The sequence below is a fragment of the Phyllopteryx taeniolatus genome, chromosome 17, assembly GCF_024500385.1.
Source record: "Phyllopteryx taeniolatus isolate TA_2022b chromosome 17, UOR_Ptae_1.2, whole genome shotgun sequence".
Lineage (NCBI taxonomy): Eukaryota > Metazoa > Chordata > Actinopteri > Syngnathiformes > Syngnathidae > Phyllopteryx > Phyllopteryx taeniolatus.
In genome coordinates this window covers 15,099,416-15,120,972 of record NC_084518.1, presented here as the reverse complement: position 1 = coordinate 15,120,972, position 21,557 = coordinate 15,099,416, and the positions used below count along the sequence as shown (strand labels likewise).

The window sequence follows — 21,557 nt, the reverse complement described above, 5'->3', positions numbered from 1 at the left end:
GTTTGATTATCATTGGCTCCTCCTCATTAACAGACAGGACGACTAGTCAATCAGAGTTGGGAAAAGTGGTGCCAGTTCAATAATTACGTAACGTGTGTCGACGCAACGTTTAAGTAAAACATATTTTACTACACAAAAAAAGGAGAAAAAAACCCCATCGAAATACTTTATATTATTGCTGAAAGAAAACCACGTAGTATTGTCTTCCTCTGCGTTCATTGTGAAGACTACACTTTTTGCGCTAACTAGTTTGGTCATGTATTATTGGCTACGATGTTTGAAACACTAACGGCTATTTGCTAACGTTGGACAGCAACCACTTGCTTTTCCATTAAAAAAACGGCACATTGTACTAAGATGCCCCCAAGTGACTGGAAGAGTGAAAATTTAGTCACGCGACACGCTCAGTTACCGACGTACCGGTACAGTACTTAACATTTTTTTAATTTGTTTTATATTCATGGCCTACAAGGGTTGTTTTTTCAGACAAACATTTTATATATAATCAGTTTACTTTGTCGCCTCAAATTGAAATGTCTCTTGCCAATCTCATATCAACTGATTGAGAACATAAAACGGGGGAAAAACCCCAACAAAAATATTTAAAATAATTTGAATCACAACCTCTTTATGCTCACAATTTGAACGAGTTCTATTGGAAGTGAGCCTCCTTTTAACTAAAACACAATTGAGTCTTGGAATAAAAATAAATTAAAAAAGGACCATGTTTTATTTTAGATGGAAGCTCTCTTCATGATCCATTCATGCTCATCAAAAGTAGAATCAGTCCATTACTGCTATCTGCAGTTTCACCAGTTTTTTTTTAGCAAGCTACTTAATTTTTTGGTGAGCCCATTACGAACAAATGTCTTGCCTGCAATTTGTAGGAAAGGGGGGGGGACCGCTTACACTGATGTCTTGTGATGCCAATTTTTCCTCAAGAGGGCCATGTGCATATTAAAAAACATGACATGGCAACGACAACGAAGCATTTAGAACATGTACAAACCAAATTTCGAGCTCTCAGAGGTGGGGAACTTTATTATGATACAAAATTAGTATTGTGAGTTAAATGTTTTTTCCCTCTGCGGTTTATTTGTTTCTTTAATTGCATGGCAGGCCTCGTGTGTATTAGACAGGTCAACAACTGTTCCACACACAAATATTCGGTGATGAAATAAAACATTAGGTCCCGTTTGAGAAGCTTCCCATGACGCTAAAAACGATTACCTTATCAAAATATTTGCTCATTAACTTCCTGTCATCAAACAACATCATGGGGTAATGGTCCTTTCATAAAAAACGGCATTGTTCTGTTACTTGTACAAAGTTCTTCAAAAAGGAAATTGAATTCAAAATATAAAAAGTAAAGTTGAATGCCACCCAAAGCAAATATTGGATGTTCTGTATTAAAAGAAAATGTGACACAGGAGGGCCAGGGGGACCAGTTGGAGGGTCCAGAGAATGTGCCAAGCAGATCCTCTCAGTGATCCATCCATGAACAGGATTGACTATGCGCCACAATGAAATCCAGACGATATTGAATTGTTTTAGTCTCAAGCGTCAGAGTCCTCGCTGCTATCTCGACTGATCTCAATCTGGAGTGACGGCAGGTTGTCCAGCCGGCTCTTTTTCAATTTGTGGCTGAGGCGCTCTTGCTTCTTCTTGATCATGGCGCCCCACACCTTCTGCAGCGTTGAGTCGTCCTCTTCCTCGCCTTCTTCCTCCCTGCCCTCCTCTGCTCTCTTCCCTCGGCGTCTCCTGCTGCGCCGTGACGACGAGAACAGTCCCGACGACCCGCTGCTCGGTTCGCGCTCTCCTGTCTTTTCCTCTTTGTCACCCAGTCGGCTCCATAGGCTGCCTGCGCACAATAGTCGGAATTAAAAATTATGTCCCTAAAGTAAATTCCCACCTAAACTTAAGACCAGGCAAGACTGTACATCATTTGTTTTCATCATTAAAATGCAAATGGGTGGAAACTTCCATCGTTCACCCGTTTATTTCCACTCAATTTTCAAAATTCCATCCATTTTCTATACATGCATTCCAAAAACATGCAGGTTAGGTTCATTGAATACTCTAAATTGTCCTTAGGTGTGAATGTTTGTTTGTCCTGCAATGGGCTGACAACCAGTCAAGGGTGTATCCCGCCTCTCGACCCCAAAATCAGCTGAGATAGGCTCCAGCTCACCCATGTACCGAATAAGGACAAGTGATACAGAAAATAGATGGATGGACGTAGGATGTACTCACTCGTCTTTCTGTCTTTGGATGACTTGGATGAGCCGCCTCTGTCCCGGCTGACAACACCCAGTCGGCGGTGCACATCACTGATTGGCTCTCTGGTGGGGTGAGGCGAGTCTCTCGGGGAGACGGGGGAGGGAGAGTGCCTTCTTTCAGGGGAGTAGCGCCTCTTCCCAAGTCGCTGTCGGACATCTTTAAAAACATCAACAGCGAAACATCTGCCAGCGTACCATTTGAAATGACTCGCATTACAGTGAAACCCCATTTATGGTGGGGGGATATGTTCCCAACTGCTGGGGAAATTTCTCTTTTACCTCTCTTCTACCCACGTATAATACACACCATCGATTTGCTGGTATCCATTCTTAAAACAAGTATATTGGAAACAGGTGAGTGTCATGAGTATAAAAGAAGCATCCCCGAAAGGCTCAGTTGTTCACAAGCAAGGATGGGATGAGGTTCCTCACTTTGTGAACAACTGTGAGCAAGTAGTCCAACAGTTTCTCCATGTACAATTGCAAGGAATGTAGGGATTTCATCATAAGGTCCATAATACCAAAAGATGCAGAGAATCTGGAGAAATCTCGGCACGTAAGTGGCAAGGCCGAAAACAAACATTGAATTCCTGTGACCTTCGATGCCTCAGGCGGCACTGCATTAAAAAACGGCATCATTGTGTAAAGGATATTGCCACGTGGGCTCAGGAACACTTCAGAAAAGCATTCTCAGTTAACAAAGTTTGTCGTTACATCTACAAATGCAATTTAAAACTGTCATGCAAAGCCAAATCCATACTGTATATCAACAACACCCAGAAATGCCACCGGCTTCACTGGGCCCGAGCTCATTTGAGATGGATTGACACAAAGTGGAAAAGTGTGCTGGGGTCTGACGAGTCCACATTTCAAATTGTTTTTGGAAGTTATGGATGTCCTGTCCTCTGGGCCAAAGAGGAAAAGGACCATCCGGATTGTTATCAGCTCAAAGTTAAAAAAACTACCATCTATGATGCTATGGGGGTATGTTAGTGCCCATGGCATGGGTAAGTTGCACATCTGTAAAGGCACCATTAATGCTGAAAGGTACGTACAGGTTTTGGAGCAACTTATGTTGCCTTCCAGGCAAAGTCTTTTTTGGGGACATCCTCCTTATTTCAGCAAGACAATGCCAAGCCATATTTTAAATGTGTTACAACAGTGTGGCAAAATAATTTAAAAAAAAAATAAAAATCCTCTTTTCGATTCTCTGACACATCTTGATTTGAGAGGGGGCTGCCCACCTCCCCCGAAATATCAGAAGAGTACAATCATAGGGAAAAGAAAAAACCTTAGTCTTTTTAAAAGTGAAGACATGTAACAATTTTGGCATTTTAGCAAGAAACGAAGTCGATGCACATGATTTGCATTTGCGGGCCACATAAAATGAAGTCGCGGGCCGGATCTGGCCCTCAGCCCTCGAGTTTGACACCTGTCCTCTAGAACATGCCCTACTGCTTCCAGACGAAAAAAGTATCATGTGACTTAAGTGTGGCGGCGTTAATGTTTCCCACTAACCCTAACCCACCCTAATCCTAACCTTAACCCATTGGAAACCGCATGATAAACCACGATATAGCGGAGAAACACTGTAAATTGAACCCCCGCATATTTGTGGTTCGGTATTTTCTTTAACCTAACTTCCAAAAACACCTATTTACTGTTATTGTGCAAAGAAATAAAAGCATTGGTTATGTTGAAGTGAATTAAGGGGCTTAATTTCTACAAAAGTAGTGTTTTGCCACCATTTTGTGTCATCTTTGTACCAAAGGACTATGTTGAAGTGAGGGGAGGGGTTTCTTTTAGACAAATCTAGTGCTTTGCCCCCACCTTGCGGCATCTATCGGAAATTATAAACATTAGCGTCAATAACTGGCAGATTTTTGCTATTCGCAGCAGGGCTGTGTCCCTTTACTCCAGAGGTGTCAAACTCATTTTTGTGGTGGGCCCCATCGTAGGTATGGTTTACCTCGGAGGGCCGTTATGACTGAACTAGGATGGGCGAGTACCGATACCAGGTGTCGGCATTGGGGCGATACCGGCCTCATTTCAAGGTAGAGGGTACTTCCGAAAGCTGCCGATACCAGCCACAGATACTTAAGGCAAAAAAAAATATATTTATTTATTTATTTATTTATTTATTTAATTAATTTTATTTTATTTATTTTTATTTTTTTTTAAATCTGACAAAAATCTGAAAAAGTCCTAATCGGCAGTAGTTGGCACTACCTGCGACCTTTGACACATCGGTGAATTATTATGTTGGTCAGAAAGAAAGATCTTTGTTCACAATTATCTGTCATTGTGTGAATTGAAATTTTATATATTAAAAGTACTAGTCATATTGGTATCAGTGAGTACTTAGGAGTGAATACTTGAACTAGTATCAGTCCAAAAACAAGTCATATTGAACATCCTTACTATGAACCCATACAAATGTATGATCCCCAAATATTATTGCATAGTCACAACAAATTAACGGATAACTAGTTTAAAAAACTAAAAAATTTTATACATTTTCAGTAATACTTTTTAAATTTATTTTAAAGGGGGATTGGTAAAAAAAAACTGAACTAAATGCTTGCAAAATCTAAATCTGCAGTTTTTGTATTTTAGCAAGAGATGAAGTCGACGCATACGATTTGCTTTCGCGGGCCACATGAAACGATGCAGCGGGCCGGATTTGGCCCCCGGGCCATGGGTTTGACACCAGTGCTTTACATTGTAAACCAGTAATGGGGCTCACCTGTCTTCCCGCTGTTCACCGCCGGGGGCTGCTGTCTGTGCTGAGACAGCTCCTGTCGCTGCTGAGACAGCCCCTGTCGCTTCTCCTCGAGCAGCTGCCGCACGTCGGTCACCTTGCTGGGTGACGGGGACTTTGCCCTGCTTTGTGATGCGGACTCTCCAACCCTGTTTCTGCTCAGGACAAGACACTGGATCAGCACTGGCTGACATCACATCACATAGACTACAGTGCCACTATTGGTGTCCATCAAGATATCTCACTATACAGGGAATGCATGGGTGATCCCTTCCAGACCTTACTTGGAATCTAACTTACCGTATTTTCACGACCATAAGGCGCACTTAAAAGTCTTAAATTTTCTCCAAAATGGACGGGACGCCTTATAATACTTTTGAAATCAAGTAATCATTAAAGTTCCAATGTTACTTTTAAATAATTTGATTATTTTTTTAAAGGCAACTGTGGCAACCTCTAACATCAAAGCATAACAGCTACATAGTGATGATGCAGGTCTGACCTAATGCTCTTCAGCTGGCCCTCCAGCTCATCAGCGTACATCGTCATCTTCTTGCTCTTCTTCGGGGACGGCGTGGAGATCATCTTCAGCTCCAGGTCGTAGTCCATCTCATCCGACTCGGACCAGGGGGGCGGCGACCGCTCCAGGCTGCTACGGGGCCCCACCGGCAGGGGTCGAGAGGACAGGGCACCTTTGTCTCCTTTGTCTTTGAACTCTACCACCCGGTCGTCCGAGTCCATGTCCTCATCGGCGTAGTCTTCCTCCTCCTCTTCCTCCTCCTCCTTGATGGGCTCCTCAGGCAGGTTGACCAGGTCGGCTGAGGTGGAGAGAAGTCTGTCAGTCGTGGTGTCTTTCCTGGTTGTTTTCTTTACACGGATGAGTCACAACTTAAATGTTTTGTTTGCTGTGCATGTTTTTTTGTTTTTTTCTTTTAAATACCAGAGTGTCGATGTGTGTACGGTGGAGTGTGTCCCATGCTGTCGCCAATGAGAGGCTTCTTGCTCTTGACGTCTCGCTGGATCCGTCGGTTGTGGAACCTCCTCTTCCTGGGGAAAAACACAAGATGACAATCACACCATAGGTATTACAACTCTCTATTAAGCTTGATTGTGTAAAGTGTTCCCCCACCAATCACGGTTGGCTACTGGCGAAATCACCTACAATATTTGATAGATTAGGCAATAGTTTAGGCAAAGGATATGTTAACAAACGGTGCAGCAAAAAATGTAGACAGACATTCTAACAATACTCAGTCATATATTCTTTATCTTCTGCCAAAAACGACTAATATTACTGCATCTTGTGGGCCAGTGTGGTGCAGAGGGTAAGTGTAATTCCTGCAACCAGGAGGTTCGTATCCCCTCCTAAGCGCATGTCCTCATCATGTCTCTGGGCAAGACACTTAACCCACAATGACTATGAATGAATGTGGTTGGATGTTATAATTACTATATGTTATATAATACTGTAGAGTGCTATTTTTCTCATTAAAAAAACAAAAAAGATACTTTGTGTTTTTGGTGGGGCTGGAAGGGAGTAAACTAATTTCAATGGGGAAAGATTTGAGAGTGTTTTGAGTTATAAGCATGGGCACGGAAAGAATTAAACTGATAAGTTAAAAGAACTACTGTACTACTATTAGACACAGCTTTGATGCCATGCCATGGAATTTGTGACACATTTCAACTGGAGACAAGCTTTGTATTTCATAGGAGGGGCTAAATTCAACCGAGGAGGCGGAGAAGTTACCAGAGACTTGTCGCCATATTCACACGTGCAATTTGGGTTAATTTTTTCAAAATCAAAGATCTGAAGGCTATTGATTTTTAAGGATAAGGTTGTAAGATTAGTTTTAGATGATATTTAACCGTTTTGGGATCATATTCTGTGATTAACTTACAGTTTAAACTATTAATATAGGCAATAATAAACCTTTTTTTGGGGGGGCGGGGTCAGGCATCAATTACTTGTGGTTTTTCCACTATTAGCGGCATGGCTCGATTCCGACTGAAATTCTAAATGGTGACAAGGTGTTTGGACCCACCAGGAGTTGCTGAGGATTCCCTTCATGCCTCCATAATTCGGGTTTCCATACTTCATGTAGTAACGACTGCGGCGGGAAGCACCCAGCTCCTTTTTGTCATCTGAAGTCGAACATAAAAAAAATTCTCGTTTAGTTCAGACATCCGCTCTTTCTCACGTGGTAGGGCAGAGATGCATCTCTAAGAGAGACCTTCAGTGGCAAAGCGCAGAAGGATCTGGTTTCCTTTGAAGGGTTTGATGGCAGGACGCAGGTCGTTCCTCAGCAGAGATTGTGTCTCGGCCTGCGACAGGTCGTCCCCCTGAGATCATATCAACAAAAATATTAATGATAAACATTATCTATTAGCATCTATTATTTATGTTCATGTACAATTTATATCCTATCTATCAATGTTCTTATTTCATACTGTATATTGCCTGATATCGGGTATCGGCCAACAGTGTTAGGGAGTAACTAATTACATGTAACGACATTACATAATTACAAAATGTATGTACAGTAATCCCCCCGCCATCGTTGGCGTTAGCTTCCGGACCCCCCGTGATAAGTAAAAATCTGTGATATATAAATACCATTTTAAATACACTAACCACGTTTTTATATTATATATTTATTCTGCCGTATCCTCAAACATGACATTTTTCCCCAAATATGACCTTTAAATAGGACCTTGGTGCAATCTATTAGATTGTGTGAGATTCTGAAAAGATTCATAGTTACACTTTTGAACACAAAAGAACATTGACTTTTGAACATTATATCAACTTTATATTTATTTTATATGGAACATTCACTTATCTGGGTTGTCATATGAAGGAACAGTCTAAACTGCACATTTGTCATTAGGTCAACATGTTACGGTATGCTGATTTTCCACATGCTGTACACATACAACCCCAATTCCAGTGAAGTTGGGACGTTGTGTTAAACATAAATAAAAACAGAATACAATGATTCCAAATTGTATTAAATTGAATACACTACAAAGACAAGATATTTAATGTTCAAACTGATAAACTATTGTTTTTAGCAAATAATCATTAAGTTAGACTTTTATGGCTGCAACACGTTGCAAAAAAGCTGGGACAGGTGGCAAAAAAGACTGAAAATGTTGAGGAATGCTCATCAAACACCTGTATGGAACATCCCACAGGTGAACAGGCTAATTGGGAACAGGTGGGTGCCATGATTGGGTATAAAAGGAGCTTCCCTGAATTGCTCAGTCATTCACAAGCAAAGATGGGGCGAGGTTCACCTCTTTGTGAACAAGTGCGTGAGAAAATAGTCAAACAGTTTAAGGACAAACAGTTTAAGGACAATGTTAACATCATCAAAAGGTTCAGAGAATCTGGAGAAATGACTGCATGTAAGCGGCAAGGACGAAAACCAACATTGAATCGTAACCTTCGATCCCTCAGGCGGCACTGCGTCAAAAACCGACATCAATGTGAAAAGGATATCTCCACATGGGCTCAGGAAGACTTCAGAAAACCAATGCCAGTTAAGTAGGAATAATAATAATACAGTTCAACGCTACATCCGTAAGTGCAACTTGAAATTATACTATGCAAAGCAAAAGCCATTTATCAACAACACCCAGAAACACTGCCGGCTTCTCTGAGCCTGAGCTCATCTAAAATGGACTGATGCGAAGTGGAAAAGTGTTCTGTGGTCCACATTTCAAATTGTTTTTGGAAATTGTGGACGTCGTTTCCTTTGGGCCAAAGAGGAAAAGAACCATCCAGACTGTTATGGACGCAAAGTTCAAAAGCCAGCATCTGTGATGGTATGGGGCTGGGTTAGTGCCAATGGCATGGGTAACTTGAAGATGGGTAACATCTGTGAAGGCACCATTGATGCTGAAAGGTACATACAGCTTTTGGAGAACCATATGCTGCCATCCAAGCAAAGTATTTTTCATGGACGCCCCTGCTTATTTCAGCAAGACAATGCTAAACCACATTCTGCAGGTGTTACAACAGCGTGGCTTCGTAGTAAAAGAGTGCGGGTACTAGACTGGCCTGCTGCAGTCCAGACCTGTCTCCCATTGAAAATGTGTGACGCATTATGAAGCGTAAAATACGACAATGGAGACCTCGGACTGTTGAAGAGCTTAAGCTGTACATCAAGCAAGAAGGAAATAATTCCACCTACAAAGCTTCAACAATTAGTGTCCTCAGTTCCCAAAGAGTTATTGAATGTTGTTAAAAGAAAAGGTGATGCAACACAGTGGTAAACATGACCCTGTCCCAGCTTTTTTGGAACGTGTTGCAGCCATAAAATTCCAAGTTAATGATTATTTGCTAAAAACAATAACTTTATCTGTTTGAACATTAAATATCTTTGTAGTGTATTCCATTAACTATAGGTTGAACATGACTTGCAGCAAATTGTATTCTGTTTTTATTGCATTGGAATTGGGGTTGTATAATGCAACAAATAAATCTTTTAAAATGTATTTCAGAATCAGTATCATCTTTATTTGTCAAGTATGTCCAAAAAACACACAAGGAATTTGTCTCCGGTAGTTGGAGCCGCTGTAGTACGACAACAGACAATCAATTGACAGAACACTTTTGAGACATAAAGACATTAACAAATAAATAAATAAAAACAGTCACTGAGCAGTAAAGGGTTGATAGTTATCTGGTAATGCCGGTACATTGTTTTTTTTGGACAATTTTGCAAAAAGATGCAGAGTCCTCTAGCACTTAGAGCAGTTTGAATGACTCATATTGCAATAGTCCGGTGCAATGACCATTGTGCAAAGGGCGCATTTACATTTCATCATGTTGTTGTTAGTTTATTATTTGTATAAAGAACAAATGTTTTCTCTTTTCCAGGGTCAAATTTAAGGTCTTCCAGCATATTGATAGTACATCGTTCAAATGACTGCTTCACATAATCACATTTCATATACCATGCAACAAATAAAATAAAAACTGCAATAGGAGAAGGAAATGTGTCACAATGTCAGGATATACACTTCGACAGATACAATCTTTAGCACTTTTAAACTTTGAATATGCCAAATTATGATCATAATGAATATTGTGGCTCAGAAGGTCAGTTTGGTGATTGTTGTCCCAAGTCATTTTATCCCAATTCCATGTAATGGTGGGCCTGGATTTACAACCCAATTCCTTTCTTACAGCGGTAACATGACCAGAATTTGTACACAAGACAGAACACACTATTATCACTAACCTACACTAGCACAGTAGTTAAGTATTAATGTCACAATAATCATGATATTGCGGTATCAAAAGTGCCTTAACACCATTGCTTTCTTGTGTCGATATAAAATAATGAGTCGATGTGCTTAAAATGTAGTTTTGGGTATACATAGGCACGTTGCATAGCAGGGTTGCTAGAGCGCTCACTTCACTTCCTCGTTACCATATATTAGCACCTGATTGGCCGTGTAACCCACGTGACATCACAGAAAATACACTGATTAGCTGAGTGGCTCACATAACTGAAATTATGCGTTGAATGTGAAACTTATGCCTATAAAACAGTGGATGTGCCAGCTGTAACCAGGTTACATAAGGGGCATACATTCATCCCCTGATAAAAGAAATAGTGGTGACAACTAATGTGAATTGCAGGACACATTGATCATCGTCACTTCGAAAGCACCTTGCCTGTTTGAGCGTCACTTCATAATCAATCAGGCAAGAGGTGAGTTGGGCAGTTCACGACGGGGGCGCGTCAGAGCTAGAAACGGCCGCTGGCGGACCGGCGCTTTGCACAGCCTATGTCCCGGTCACTTTGTAAAGCAGAGGTCCATCGGTCCCTCGCCTCTGACCTCAGATCAGACGACCCACCGAATTTAAGAATATCACTAAGCGGAGAAAAAGAAACTAACAAGGATTCCCATGATTATTTTATTTATTGTTACTTGGCTGTTTCTGTATTTCTATACCCGTGTTGCCATTACGAGTGTTCCTGTTATTTTTACTTGACTTGAATTTTGGACTTATGCAAAGGAATCACTGTGAGCTGGCAGTATAAAATTTCTATATAAATAAAAATGATGACACTGTCAAACTGGTGACCAGAATTTCTCAATGGACAGTTTTGTTATTATGAGCATAGCATGATTACTGTTGCAGCATTAATAGTATTTTCAATGTATATGAATGTAAACATTGGATAGACGTGTAAAGTAATATATGGTTTGAAGTCTTTCACAAAAACCTGCAGGTAAACTACTAAAGCCCTTCAAGAAGCAATCGGCCGGCAAGAAAAAGAGAGGTCTTTCGGATCTCCTGCATGCGCCACCGTGAGTCTTCCTGCGATACTGTGAGCTTCCACACGATATTGCTATAATTTTCGTACCGAAAGACCGTGACACAACCGAACCGTGAGATATAGGTATCGTTACATCCCTATAGTCAAGTCAGAATTTCTGTAAATATTCTTGTAAAAAAAACACAGTTACCTGAGCAGCCTGCACCTTCGCCGTGTGCTCCGCTTCCCCGTCGCTGTCTTTCGCGCTTTCCTCACTGCTCTTCTTCACCTCCTCATCCACCTCACCCTCTTCGTCGTCATCATCAACATCATCGTCCGACCCTCGACTCCGACAACCTGCGATCAAACCTCCCGTCAAGACATTTGTCCAGACCCTGTTGGGTAATCGTTTGCTTCTCTACTGACTTTTGCTGGGCTTGCCCGTCTGGTGGACACATCCCGTATCCGTGGCGACAGCGTGAGGCTCAGGCATGTGGCTGGTGTTGATGAATGCTCTGATGGCCGTGTTGTCATCCAGCCAAACCACATTGCCTAGGGAAACCAACAGGTATTAATTTAAAGGGTTCATATTATGAAAAATGCACTTTTTATTGCTTGTATACCAATAGTTAGTCTCTGGAGTGCTTGCCCCCCCATCATGTGTGAGATTACACAACCAAGTAAATATTTGGTTAATCGCATGCTCACAGGAAGTGTCGTCGATCCACTCAATGTGCGCGGGGGGATATTCCTTAAAGTACCCAAAGACGTCCTGGGTGCTCATGTCATCGACGCCCGTGACGTGGACGGCCTCCATGCGAATTTTGGGGATGGCTGAAGGCATTTACAACAGACAAAAGATTCATTAACCTCAGGAGTTCACCATCCATTTTCATAGCGCTTATATGGCAAAAACAAAAAAAAAGCAATGAAAGAAGGAATAGGCTACAAACTTCTTTTTGTGATGTAAAAAAATTAGACCAAGATCAATCATTTCAAAACTTTTTTCACCCTTGTGCCCTCTAACCTGTGCAACCCATTTGAAAAAAATAAATATTTTACCGAAGCAAAGTAAAAATTAACAACTGAGATAGTGGTTGCACAAGTGTCCCACCCTCTTATAACAGGATGTCGCTGTGTTCAGAATTAACCAATCACATTCAAACTCATGTTGATCAAAGTCAGCACACGTGCCACCATTTAAAGTGCCTCTTATTAATCCCAAAATAAATTCAGCTGTTCTAATAGGCTTTTCCTGACATGGTTTTTGTTTTCTAGCACAAAACCAGAAGGTTTAACACTAACACTGACTGGTATTTGGAACATAATTCTCTCCACCTTGACTATATCCCCATTTCCAGCCAAGAAAAACAGCCCCAAAGCATGATGCCGCCACCACCATCATCCTTCAACTCTTGGTATGGTGTTCTTCTAGTGATGAGCACTGTTGTGTTTGCACCAAACATACCTTATGGGAATTATGATCAAAAAGGTTAAACTTCCCCACAAGCATTAGGGAAACTTTGTGTATTATTTTTTTCTTTGGAAGATAAGGCTTCCGTCTTGCCACCCTACCCCAGGCATATGAAAAAGATGGGTGATTGTAATGTAATGTAATGTAATCAACTGGCAGGACTTGCTAGAAATTCCTGCACTGCCTTCAAGGTTGCCGTCGGCCTCCTGGCAGCCTCCCGTACCAGTTTTCTTCTTGTCTTTTCATAGATTTTGGAGAAACGTCCAAATCTTGCTATTCTCTCCACTTGATGATGACTGTCTTCACTGTGCTCCATGGTACATTTATATCCTTGGATATGCTTTTGTAACCCTTCTCCTGACTCCTAACTTTTGATGCTGTGGAAGCTTTCTGCAGACCACGGCTTGAGTTCTAAGATGTGACTACAAAAATGTCAGGAAATGTCTACTAGAACATCTGAACTTTATTTGGTGGTAATCGGGAACTTTAATTGGTAGCAGGTGTGTGCTGACTTCCATTGAACATGAGTTTGAATCTAAGTGGTTAATTCTGAACACAGCCACACCCCGTCATAATGAGAAAGAGGAAATATCTTGGCAAATAAGTATATTCTGCCTTGATTTGAGATATTTAAGATTGGTTAGATTATACTTTTTGCAGTGTACGTGACTTCTTACCTTTCTTTACAGCATCTTTATCCAGGAAAATGTTGCGCTGAGTGGCGCTCACCTCCCCCTGGAAGTGGAAACGCCTCGCTCGCTTCTCTTTCCTCTCGATGGCCTCCTAGTGGAAACACAATCAACACGTCACTCAACGTATAACCGCAGAGAATGTGCATCCATGTGGAGCGGTCTTCTTTTTTTTTTTTCCCCCCCAACCTTTGAATTGACATCAATCCCGGTGATGAAGGCTCCAGCTTTGTTCTCATAGCGCCTGCTGGTATCCTGCAAAGAGAGCAAATCACCACTTGTGACAAACACGCGACCTCGGGGATCTGACCTGGATGGGAACTTGATCTTCAATCAATAAGAGCCAGAAGAGTGAACTCAAACAATGCAGTAGAAACAAGGACAAGCCTCCGCCAAGGCTTCAATTTTAATAAGCAGCTAAATCAATGAGTGACCAAATACAGCAGTACATTGTAATTCCAGGTACTGTTTAATTTGGGCAACAGTAAATCGAAACTTTAGATTTTAAGTGTCTGAACACGGGTTGCAAGTAATGATTTTAATAATCAATTAATCTGTCAATTTTTTGGGATTAATCGATGAATCTGATAAAAAAAATTTAATACCCATCCCTTTGTTAAAACAAAACATTGAAAATGCACAAACAAATTATGATTCAGTTGCTTGTTTGTGCATGTAGGAAAATAGCCAACATTGTTTACCATCATCATCATGGATCATTGTTTTCCAAAGTAAACGCACGTCAGTCTGCTTTCATGGAGAACTACAGAAACTGAGAATTGCTATCATTGAGAGGTTGAAATTCCAAGGATTTAGACAATTTTGAGTTAAACAAGGTCTCTATACGATTAATCAATTATCAAAATAGCTGTCAGTTAAATTGATAATCGATTAGTTGTTGATTAATGAATTAACTGTTGGCCTCGCGTCTGAACGTTATAAATTGGGTTTAGGCAGATGTGCTCACCACTTGCCATTGTATGATGCCACAAATGTGTGGATGCCTGAATTTAAGGGAACATCTTGAGAAGACTTCGAACTTTAAAAACAAATCCTAATTCATCCCAGTGTAAACACTCGTCGCACACAAATCACTAAACTCAATCCGTACGAATAGTAACCCTTCAACTCAAACGTTTAAATTCGCTATGTCACTAACGCCGCAAGTAGCGGAGAAATTAAAACTGTTTATACCAAAGCCCACGCGAGTGAAGGGAAGCAACGACACAGAAATAGCCTTAAAACCCGATAAATAATAATACATATACTAATTGTGAATGAGCCGAATTAATGGGTGTTAGACAGCACAACGGAATTATCTAATAGTGTCAAGAACAATCAAGCGCTTGAGCTCTTAAACATGCGAAGAACGTTGAAAGAGCACTTTCCTGAAGGGAGTTTGGAGGCAACGCCACAGGATGATGCTAGTAGGCAACAAGTGGCAGAAACGCGTGACTTTATTTTGCCAGCCGCGTCCCAACGTGACTCAAATAACCCATAATAAATGCAGTAAACTGATGTTTACAACAGGCACCGATTGTTTCTCGGGCTGAGGGAAGGTCGTTGCTAACGCAGGCCGGCTAACCCGCACATTTCCTCGGGACGCAGAAGACGCCAGCGCCGTGTCTGGTGAGGCCCAACTGCGGACACCTACCGTCAGCAGCTCCTTCAAGGACCGGTTGACGGAGATGTCTTCCGCCTCCAGCTCCCCTTCCTCCACCTCCATGGGTTCGGCCTCGCGGGCACCTCTGTCGGACTCGGAGTCGGAGGAGTCGGAGCGGTCGGAGCCGCTGTCCGATTTCACCAATACCCCTAAGCCGCGCACCGCCGCCATGACACTGCTGCGAAAAACCACAACGGCCTGATGCTTCTGCGGTTGGCTGCTTCCTTCTTCTTCGTTGGTGTGACATGCCGCGTTCACGAACAGTGGGACCACTATGCGACGCATCCAGCGAGAGGGAGGTGAACTCCTGTTTTTGAGCAAGGGGTCAATCATATGTTTTTTTCTAGAAGTGCAAAATGTACAAACTGTTGTTCCTTTAATGCTGAAATAATGCCAATAGTGTTTCAGTGTGAAATGAAAAGCCAGTGACAGTTCTCGGGTGGGCAGTAACACTGGGCTTGCCCCCCCCCCCCTCCCAGTGCCCCCACCTAGGCGCCCTTTCGCCGCCCCCCCTTTGACAAAATGGAGAGGATGTGATCTGACTAGTCAATCAAACATTTTCTATCTGAGTATCCCTGGTGAGTATGATGAATTTATTAAATGTATGTTTTTCTCTTGCTATTAGATGAATATTGATTCTGAACTGCTCTAGATATACGTGGCACAGATGCATGCTGTTAGATTGCATTTTTGTATTGTATTTACTGCATCTATAATTGCGATGTGGTAGTGGTGTAAGAGGTGGATTAAGTTGGGTAAATACTCACTAAAGGCCGACGTACCAAATGCATGTTCTGCCACTGCTGTGGACTAAAGTACAGAAACCTGAGTAAAGAATACTCAGGTAAAAGCAGAGGTAATAATTCAACTCCTTTACTTAGTAAGTAAAAGTAAAAAAGTACAATCAAAATGTACTTAAATACAAATGTAAAGTATATATATATATATATCCATCCATTTTCTGAGCTGCTTCTCCTCACTCGGGTCGCGGGCGTGCTGGAGCTTATCCCAGCTGTCATCGGGCAGGAGGCGGGGTACACCCTGAACTGGTTGCCAGCCAATTGCAGGGCATACAAACAAACAACCGCACTCACGTTCACACCTACGGGCAATTTAGAGTCTCCAATTAATGCATGTTTTTGGGATGTGGGAGGAAACCGGAGTACCCGGAGAAAACCTATATATACATATTATAATTAAAAATAGGCGGCACGGTGGACGACTGGTTAGAGCGTCAGCCTCACAGTTCTGAGGTGTGGGGTTCAATCCCCGTCCCCGCCTGTGTGGAGTTTGCATGTCCTCCCCGTGCCTGCGTGGGTTTTCTCCGGGCACTCCGGTTTCCTCCCACATCCCAAAAACATGCATTTAATTGGAGACTCTAAATTGCCCATAGGCATGACTGTGAGTGCGAATGGTCGTTTGTTTCTATGTGTCCTTCGATTGGCTGGCAACCAGTTCAGGGTGTACCCCGCCTCCTGCCCTATCCGATGATAGCTGGGATGGGCTCCAGCACGCCCGCGACCCTAGTGAGGAGAAGCAGCTCAGAAAATGGATGGATGGATAATTAAAAATAAATATAATATATATATATATATATATATATATATATATATATATTGTAATTATACACAATACTTGTTTTAAAAATTACGGAATAAGAGTTTACCTCTCTTATTAACATGTAGTACTTGTACTGAGAAGAAAAAGTGGGTGGCATAGCGTAGAGGCGAAGTCTATGCCTTGCAACTGGAGTGTCATAGTTTTTTATCCCCGCTCGAGCTCAGGTCGTCGTCATTTGCCAGCGTTCATTTTGGAGCCAACAACATTAAAAAAATAAAATAAATCTCTTAAATAAGGCCATGGATGGGGAATATCTTGGTTCTCCGACTCTGCTGCATCATGATCGTCAATGCTCCCGGTTTTCATGTTCCGCCATGCCGCTCCTGTCCCAGTTTTTTTTTCTCCAGATCTCAATCAATTAATCAATCAATTATGGTTGACTTTACCTCTACTTTTAGTCTATTAATTTTTATGTCGTGTCGTCATCCATGAAGGTTGAAAAGATTAAAAAGCTTATTTTGATTTAGGAGTAGAAAGTACAGATATCAGTTCTCAAATGCAAGGTGCAGAAGTAGTCAGAAAAATAAATATTCACGTATTACTTTACTATGTATCTATACTACATTACTTCTTACTCACCACTGGAAGTGCTCAATGCATAAATACAACAATTTTATCCCCCAAAATGTCCTTACATGGAACTTTAATAGGTGAATGCTACAATCTTACAATTAATATTCCACCGTATTTATTGCCATTGAACGACCATAAAAACACATTTCAAAGGAACTTTATTGAAGGTTTTTGCCTTGAAGTGTAGCTATTTTACATTTTACTTTTTACAGTGCATTTCGGATTCATGGAAACAAACGAAGATTTTCCTTGAAAGAAACACAAATGATAATCTCGATCAGCTTGAAGGGACACGGGACAGAAACAAACATGCTACATTTGATCATCCTCTTGATACACAGGAATGCATGGGCGAGGATGCAGGAAAGTAATATATAAGGAATGTTGTGCTTTCAGTGCAAAAACAGTGCAGTTTTGTAAAATGTTTATGTTTAAATCAGTGGTTGTCAAACTGGGGTACTCTGTTCTCCATGCTGTGTGGTCAGGGTACCCCAAAAAGTATTTAGCAATACATTTATGTCGTGTCATTTTAAGACGTGGATACCTCTACCTATGGGGACTGGTATGCCAATAAAACAAATATCCTAAACAATTACCACTTCCTACCAATTAAAAGCTCCGATATGATTGTAATCCCTGTATGTGTGCACTTTATTTAGCTCTCTCACACTATTTTCTTATGTAGAGTTTTACAGGTGAAGCAAGACGAGCTCGGAAAAGTATTTGCGGCATGGCAGCACATACCTCGGGTCAAATGTTGCGTCAGTCACTGCTTTTGCAATCTATAAATGGGTAGCATGTCTTTGGCAATTTTCAACGTGATTGACTCTTTGAGTGACTTCCACCAGGCTCCGTTCTTGTCATACCTAAACACAGGGAATTGAATTCAATCTAATTTGGTTAAATTCCTTTCTTTTAAACGTCTTATGAATATTGAGGTTGAAATGTTCCTTATGGCATTTAGGGATGCACGTTTGTTGAATTTCATTTGAGTCAGCATTATGTGGGGGTTCTTGGCGGGAAAAAATTAATCCCCTGTAAGGGATCCCTGGACCCAAAAAGTTTGAGAAGCCCTGGTATATACTGTACACCTTTGAAAATAATCAGACTCGTTCTTGTAGTGCGACATTTTCTATCACTTTTTGGGTTTTTGCTTCAAATGGTAGTTCAACTTGCACAAGGTGCAACAAAGTGTCAAACAAGCCAATTCAAAATAAATGGATACATGTTGAATGTAACTATGTAACTCTAGGTAGGTGTGGAAATGTATTTTGTTAAAATGTGTGATTACAACTCTTGTTCCAGGAATTACTGTATATTTCATTTATGAGTGACAAAAATATGGAATATTATTGCAGGGGAAAGTGCTGCATATCATTTTTAGTCAATTATATTCCACACAAAAATACATTTTTCAGTGTACACCCTCATTCGGTTGTATCCCTGATTATTTAATTGAATGCATAGAGTACATCTATGGCAGTTTTACTGCTCTCGCCGATTTAAGTGTTAGAACAGACTTTTCACTTAAACTGATCACATCAGATTCTAAGGTGCTGACACTGCAGAAATTGGGGAATACTGTAAGATTTATTTGAAAACCAAATGGGAAAGACCTTAACGAAGAGCAAAAAGATGGAATTAGCTCATCTTGGCATCAAAATCTTCTACATTTCCCATGATTCAGTTGGATGGTGTCCTTGCATGAGCCTCTCCCCTTGGTAAACAGTTACTCGCCTTCCAGCCAGTGTTGCTAAATCGCTGGTGGCGCTGTGACATCATTGGAGTTATTTTCACTTAACTGACACATTCATTCGCCATTCTCATGGGGCGGAATTACAATGTGCGAACCGATCATAATCATAAGTCATGGAGAGACCAGTTGGGAATGACGGAAGCCACGTTGCACAAGTCTCGGTGCTGACTCTTCATCCTCATCAGTGACACCGGCTGGTGTTCTGGCAGATGAACACACTCGAGACTCTGACAACTGAACAAACGGAACCAATCTTCAACCAATCAATCAATCAATTTATTGTAAGATGGCCTGTAAACTACAACCCGAATTCCAATGAAGTTGGGACTTTGTGTTAAACATAAATCAAAACAGAATACAATGATTTGCAAATCATGTTCACCCTATATTTAATTGAATACACTATAAAGACAAGATATTTAATGTTCAAACTGGTCAACTTTATTGTTTTTAGCAAATAATCATTAACTTAGAATTTTATGGCTGCAACAGGTTCCAAAAAAGCTGGGACAGGTGGCAAAAAAGACTGAGAAAGTTGAGGAATGCTCATCAAACACATGTTTGGAACATCCCACAGGTGAACAGGCTAATTGGGAACAGGTGCTTCCCTGAATTGCTCAGTCATTCACAAACAAAGATGGGGTGAGGTTCACCGGTTTATGAACAAGTGCGTGAGAAAATAGTCGAACAGTTTAAGGACAATGTTCCTCAATGTACAATTGCAAGGAATTTAGGGATTTCATCATCTACGGTCCATATCATCATCAAAAGGTTCAGAGAATCTGGAGAAATCACTGCATGTAAGCGGCAAGGCCGAAAACCAACATTGAATGCCCGTGACCTTCGATCCCTCAGGCGGCACTGCATCAAAAACCGACATCAATGTCTAAAGCATATGACCACATGGGCTCAGGAACACTTCAGAAAACCGATGTCAGTAAAGTACCGTTCAGCGCTACATCCGTAAGTGCAACTTGAAACTCTTTTATGCAAAGGAAAAGCCATTTATCAACAACACCCAGAAACGCCGCCGGCTTCTCTGGGCCCGAGCTCATCTAAGATGGACTGATGCAAAGTTCAAATTGTTTTTGGAAATTGTGGATGTCGTGTCCTCCGGGCCAAAGAGGCAAAGAACCATCCAGACCTTTATGGACGCAAAGTTCAAAAGCCAGCATCTGTGATGGTATGGGGCTGTGTTATTGCCAATGGCATGCGTAACTTACACATCTGTGAAGGCACCATTAATGCTGAAAGGTACATACATGTTTTGGAGAACCATATGCTGCCATCCAAGCAACGTCTTTTTCATGGAGCCCCTGCTTATTTCAGCAAGACAATGCTAAACCACATTCTGCATGTGTTACAACAGCGTGGCTTCGTAGTAAAAGAGTATGGGTACTAGACTGGCCAGCCTGCAGTCCAGACCTGTCTCCCATTGAAAATGTGTGGCGCATTATGAAGCGTAAAATACAACAACGGAGACCCCGGACTGTTGAACAGCTGAAGCTGTACATCAAGCAAGAATGAGAAAGAATTCCACCTACAAAGCTTCAACAATTAGTGTCCTCACTCCCTAAACGTTTATTGAATGTTGTTAAAAGAAAAGGTGACACAGTGGTAAACGTGAACGTGTTGCAGCCATAAAATTCTAAGTTAATGATTATTTGCTAAAAACAATAAAGTTTATCAGTTTGAACATTAAATATCTTGTCTTTGTAGTATATTCAATTAAATATAGGTTGAACATGATTTGAAAATCATTGTATTCTGTTTTCATTTATGTTTAACACAACGTCCCAACTTCATTGGAATTGGGGTTGTATAACAATGAGTTTTATACATGTTAACATGTTTATTGAGCCACTGAGAACTAGAGTAGACTTGACTCACTTTTTGTCATTTTGCAGAAGAGTGGTTTGAAATTTTATGGCTGCAATACAATCTGGGCCATTTACATCTTGCACTTGTACTAACATGCAGATGCACTGGCACCCAAGTTAAAGCATGAGTAACTTTCTGAGTTTTCCACCTTTGAACCTCACTTTCTCTGACATTTTTGTGGGAAGTGAAGCCTGGTTTCATGGGCTCGGAAATGGGTGTTGGCCCAATTGTTGTGCTGATTAATCGGGAAAAGGGCTGAGTGCAATTATGGACTGCCCTCTATAGGTCCAAATTGGAACTAAACCTTAATTTAGGCTGGACAGATGTGACTTTTATCTATTCATTTTTGCACTTAACTTAAAAAAGAAAAAAAATTGAGTTAGCCCACTATAGTTCTCAGTGGCCTAATTCAGACACTGTCTTTGGAAACATTAGATTTAAAAAAAAAAAAACACTTACAGTTCAAATTTAGCACATACCTTTTCCTTGTCTTTGCAGTCTAGTGTCCCAGCTAACAACACAGATGAGGAGGTAACAGTTAACCAAATAAAACACAAGCGAGCAGTAGATGACCACAAAA

The 21,557-nt window shown here is 41.2% G+C and overlaps 2 protein-coding genes across 8 annotated transcripts in view; both read right to left on the bottom strand.

Annotated features, from left to right (window-relative positions):
• Window positions 1-1,023: 1,023 nt before the first annotated feature.
• Window positions 1,024-15,405, bottom strand: ncbp3 (nuclear cap binding subunit 3). Its single transcript, XM_061751963.1, has 13 exons — window positions 15,139-15,405; window positions 13,674-13,739; window positions 13,473-13,578; window positions 12,030-12,155; window positions 11,748-11,873; window positions 11,533-11,678; window positions 7,275-7,383; window positions 7,086-7,185; window positions 5,981-6,087; window positions 5,543-5,858; window positions 5,026-5,195; window positions 2,254-2,436; window positions 1,024-1,861 (listed from the first exon to the last, which is right to left on the bottom strand). The coding sequence occupies exons 1-13, from the start codon at window positions 15,316-15,318 to the stop codon at window positions 1,557-1,559; spliced, it is 2,040 nt and encodes a 679-aa protein (XP_061607947.1). The 5' UTR covers window positions 15,319-15,405; the 3' UTR covers window positions 1,024-1,556.
• Window positions 15,406-17,481: 2,076 nt separating this feature from the next.
• Window positions 17,482-21,557, bottom strand: part of LOC133467436 (rap1 GTPase-activating protein 2-like) — a 34,209-nt gene continuing 30,133 nt past the window's right edge. For 6 of the 7 annotated variants that reach the window (XM_061752298.1, XM_061752300.1, XM_061752302.1 and 3 more), the window contains 2 exons: window positions 21,457-21,488; window positions 17,482-19,330 (listed from right to left, as the gene is read on the bottom strand). In XM_061752298.1, the coding sequence (XP_061608282.1) occupies window positions 21,477-21,488 (12 nt within the window). In that variant the 3' untranslated portion in view covers window positions 17,482-19,330; window positions 21,457-21,476. The remainder of the gene's footprint in view (window positions 19,331-21,456; window positions 21,489-21,557) is intronic. The other variant, XM_061752299.1, reaches the window with a different exon arrangement.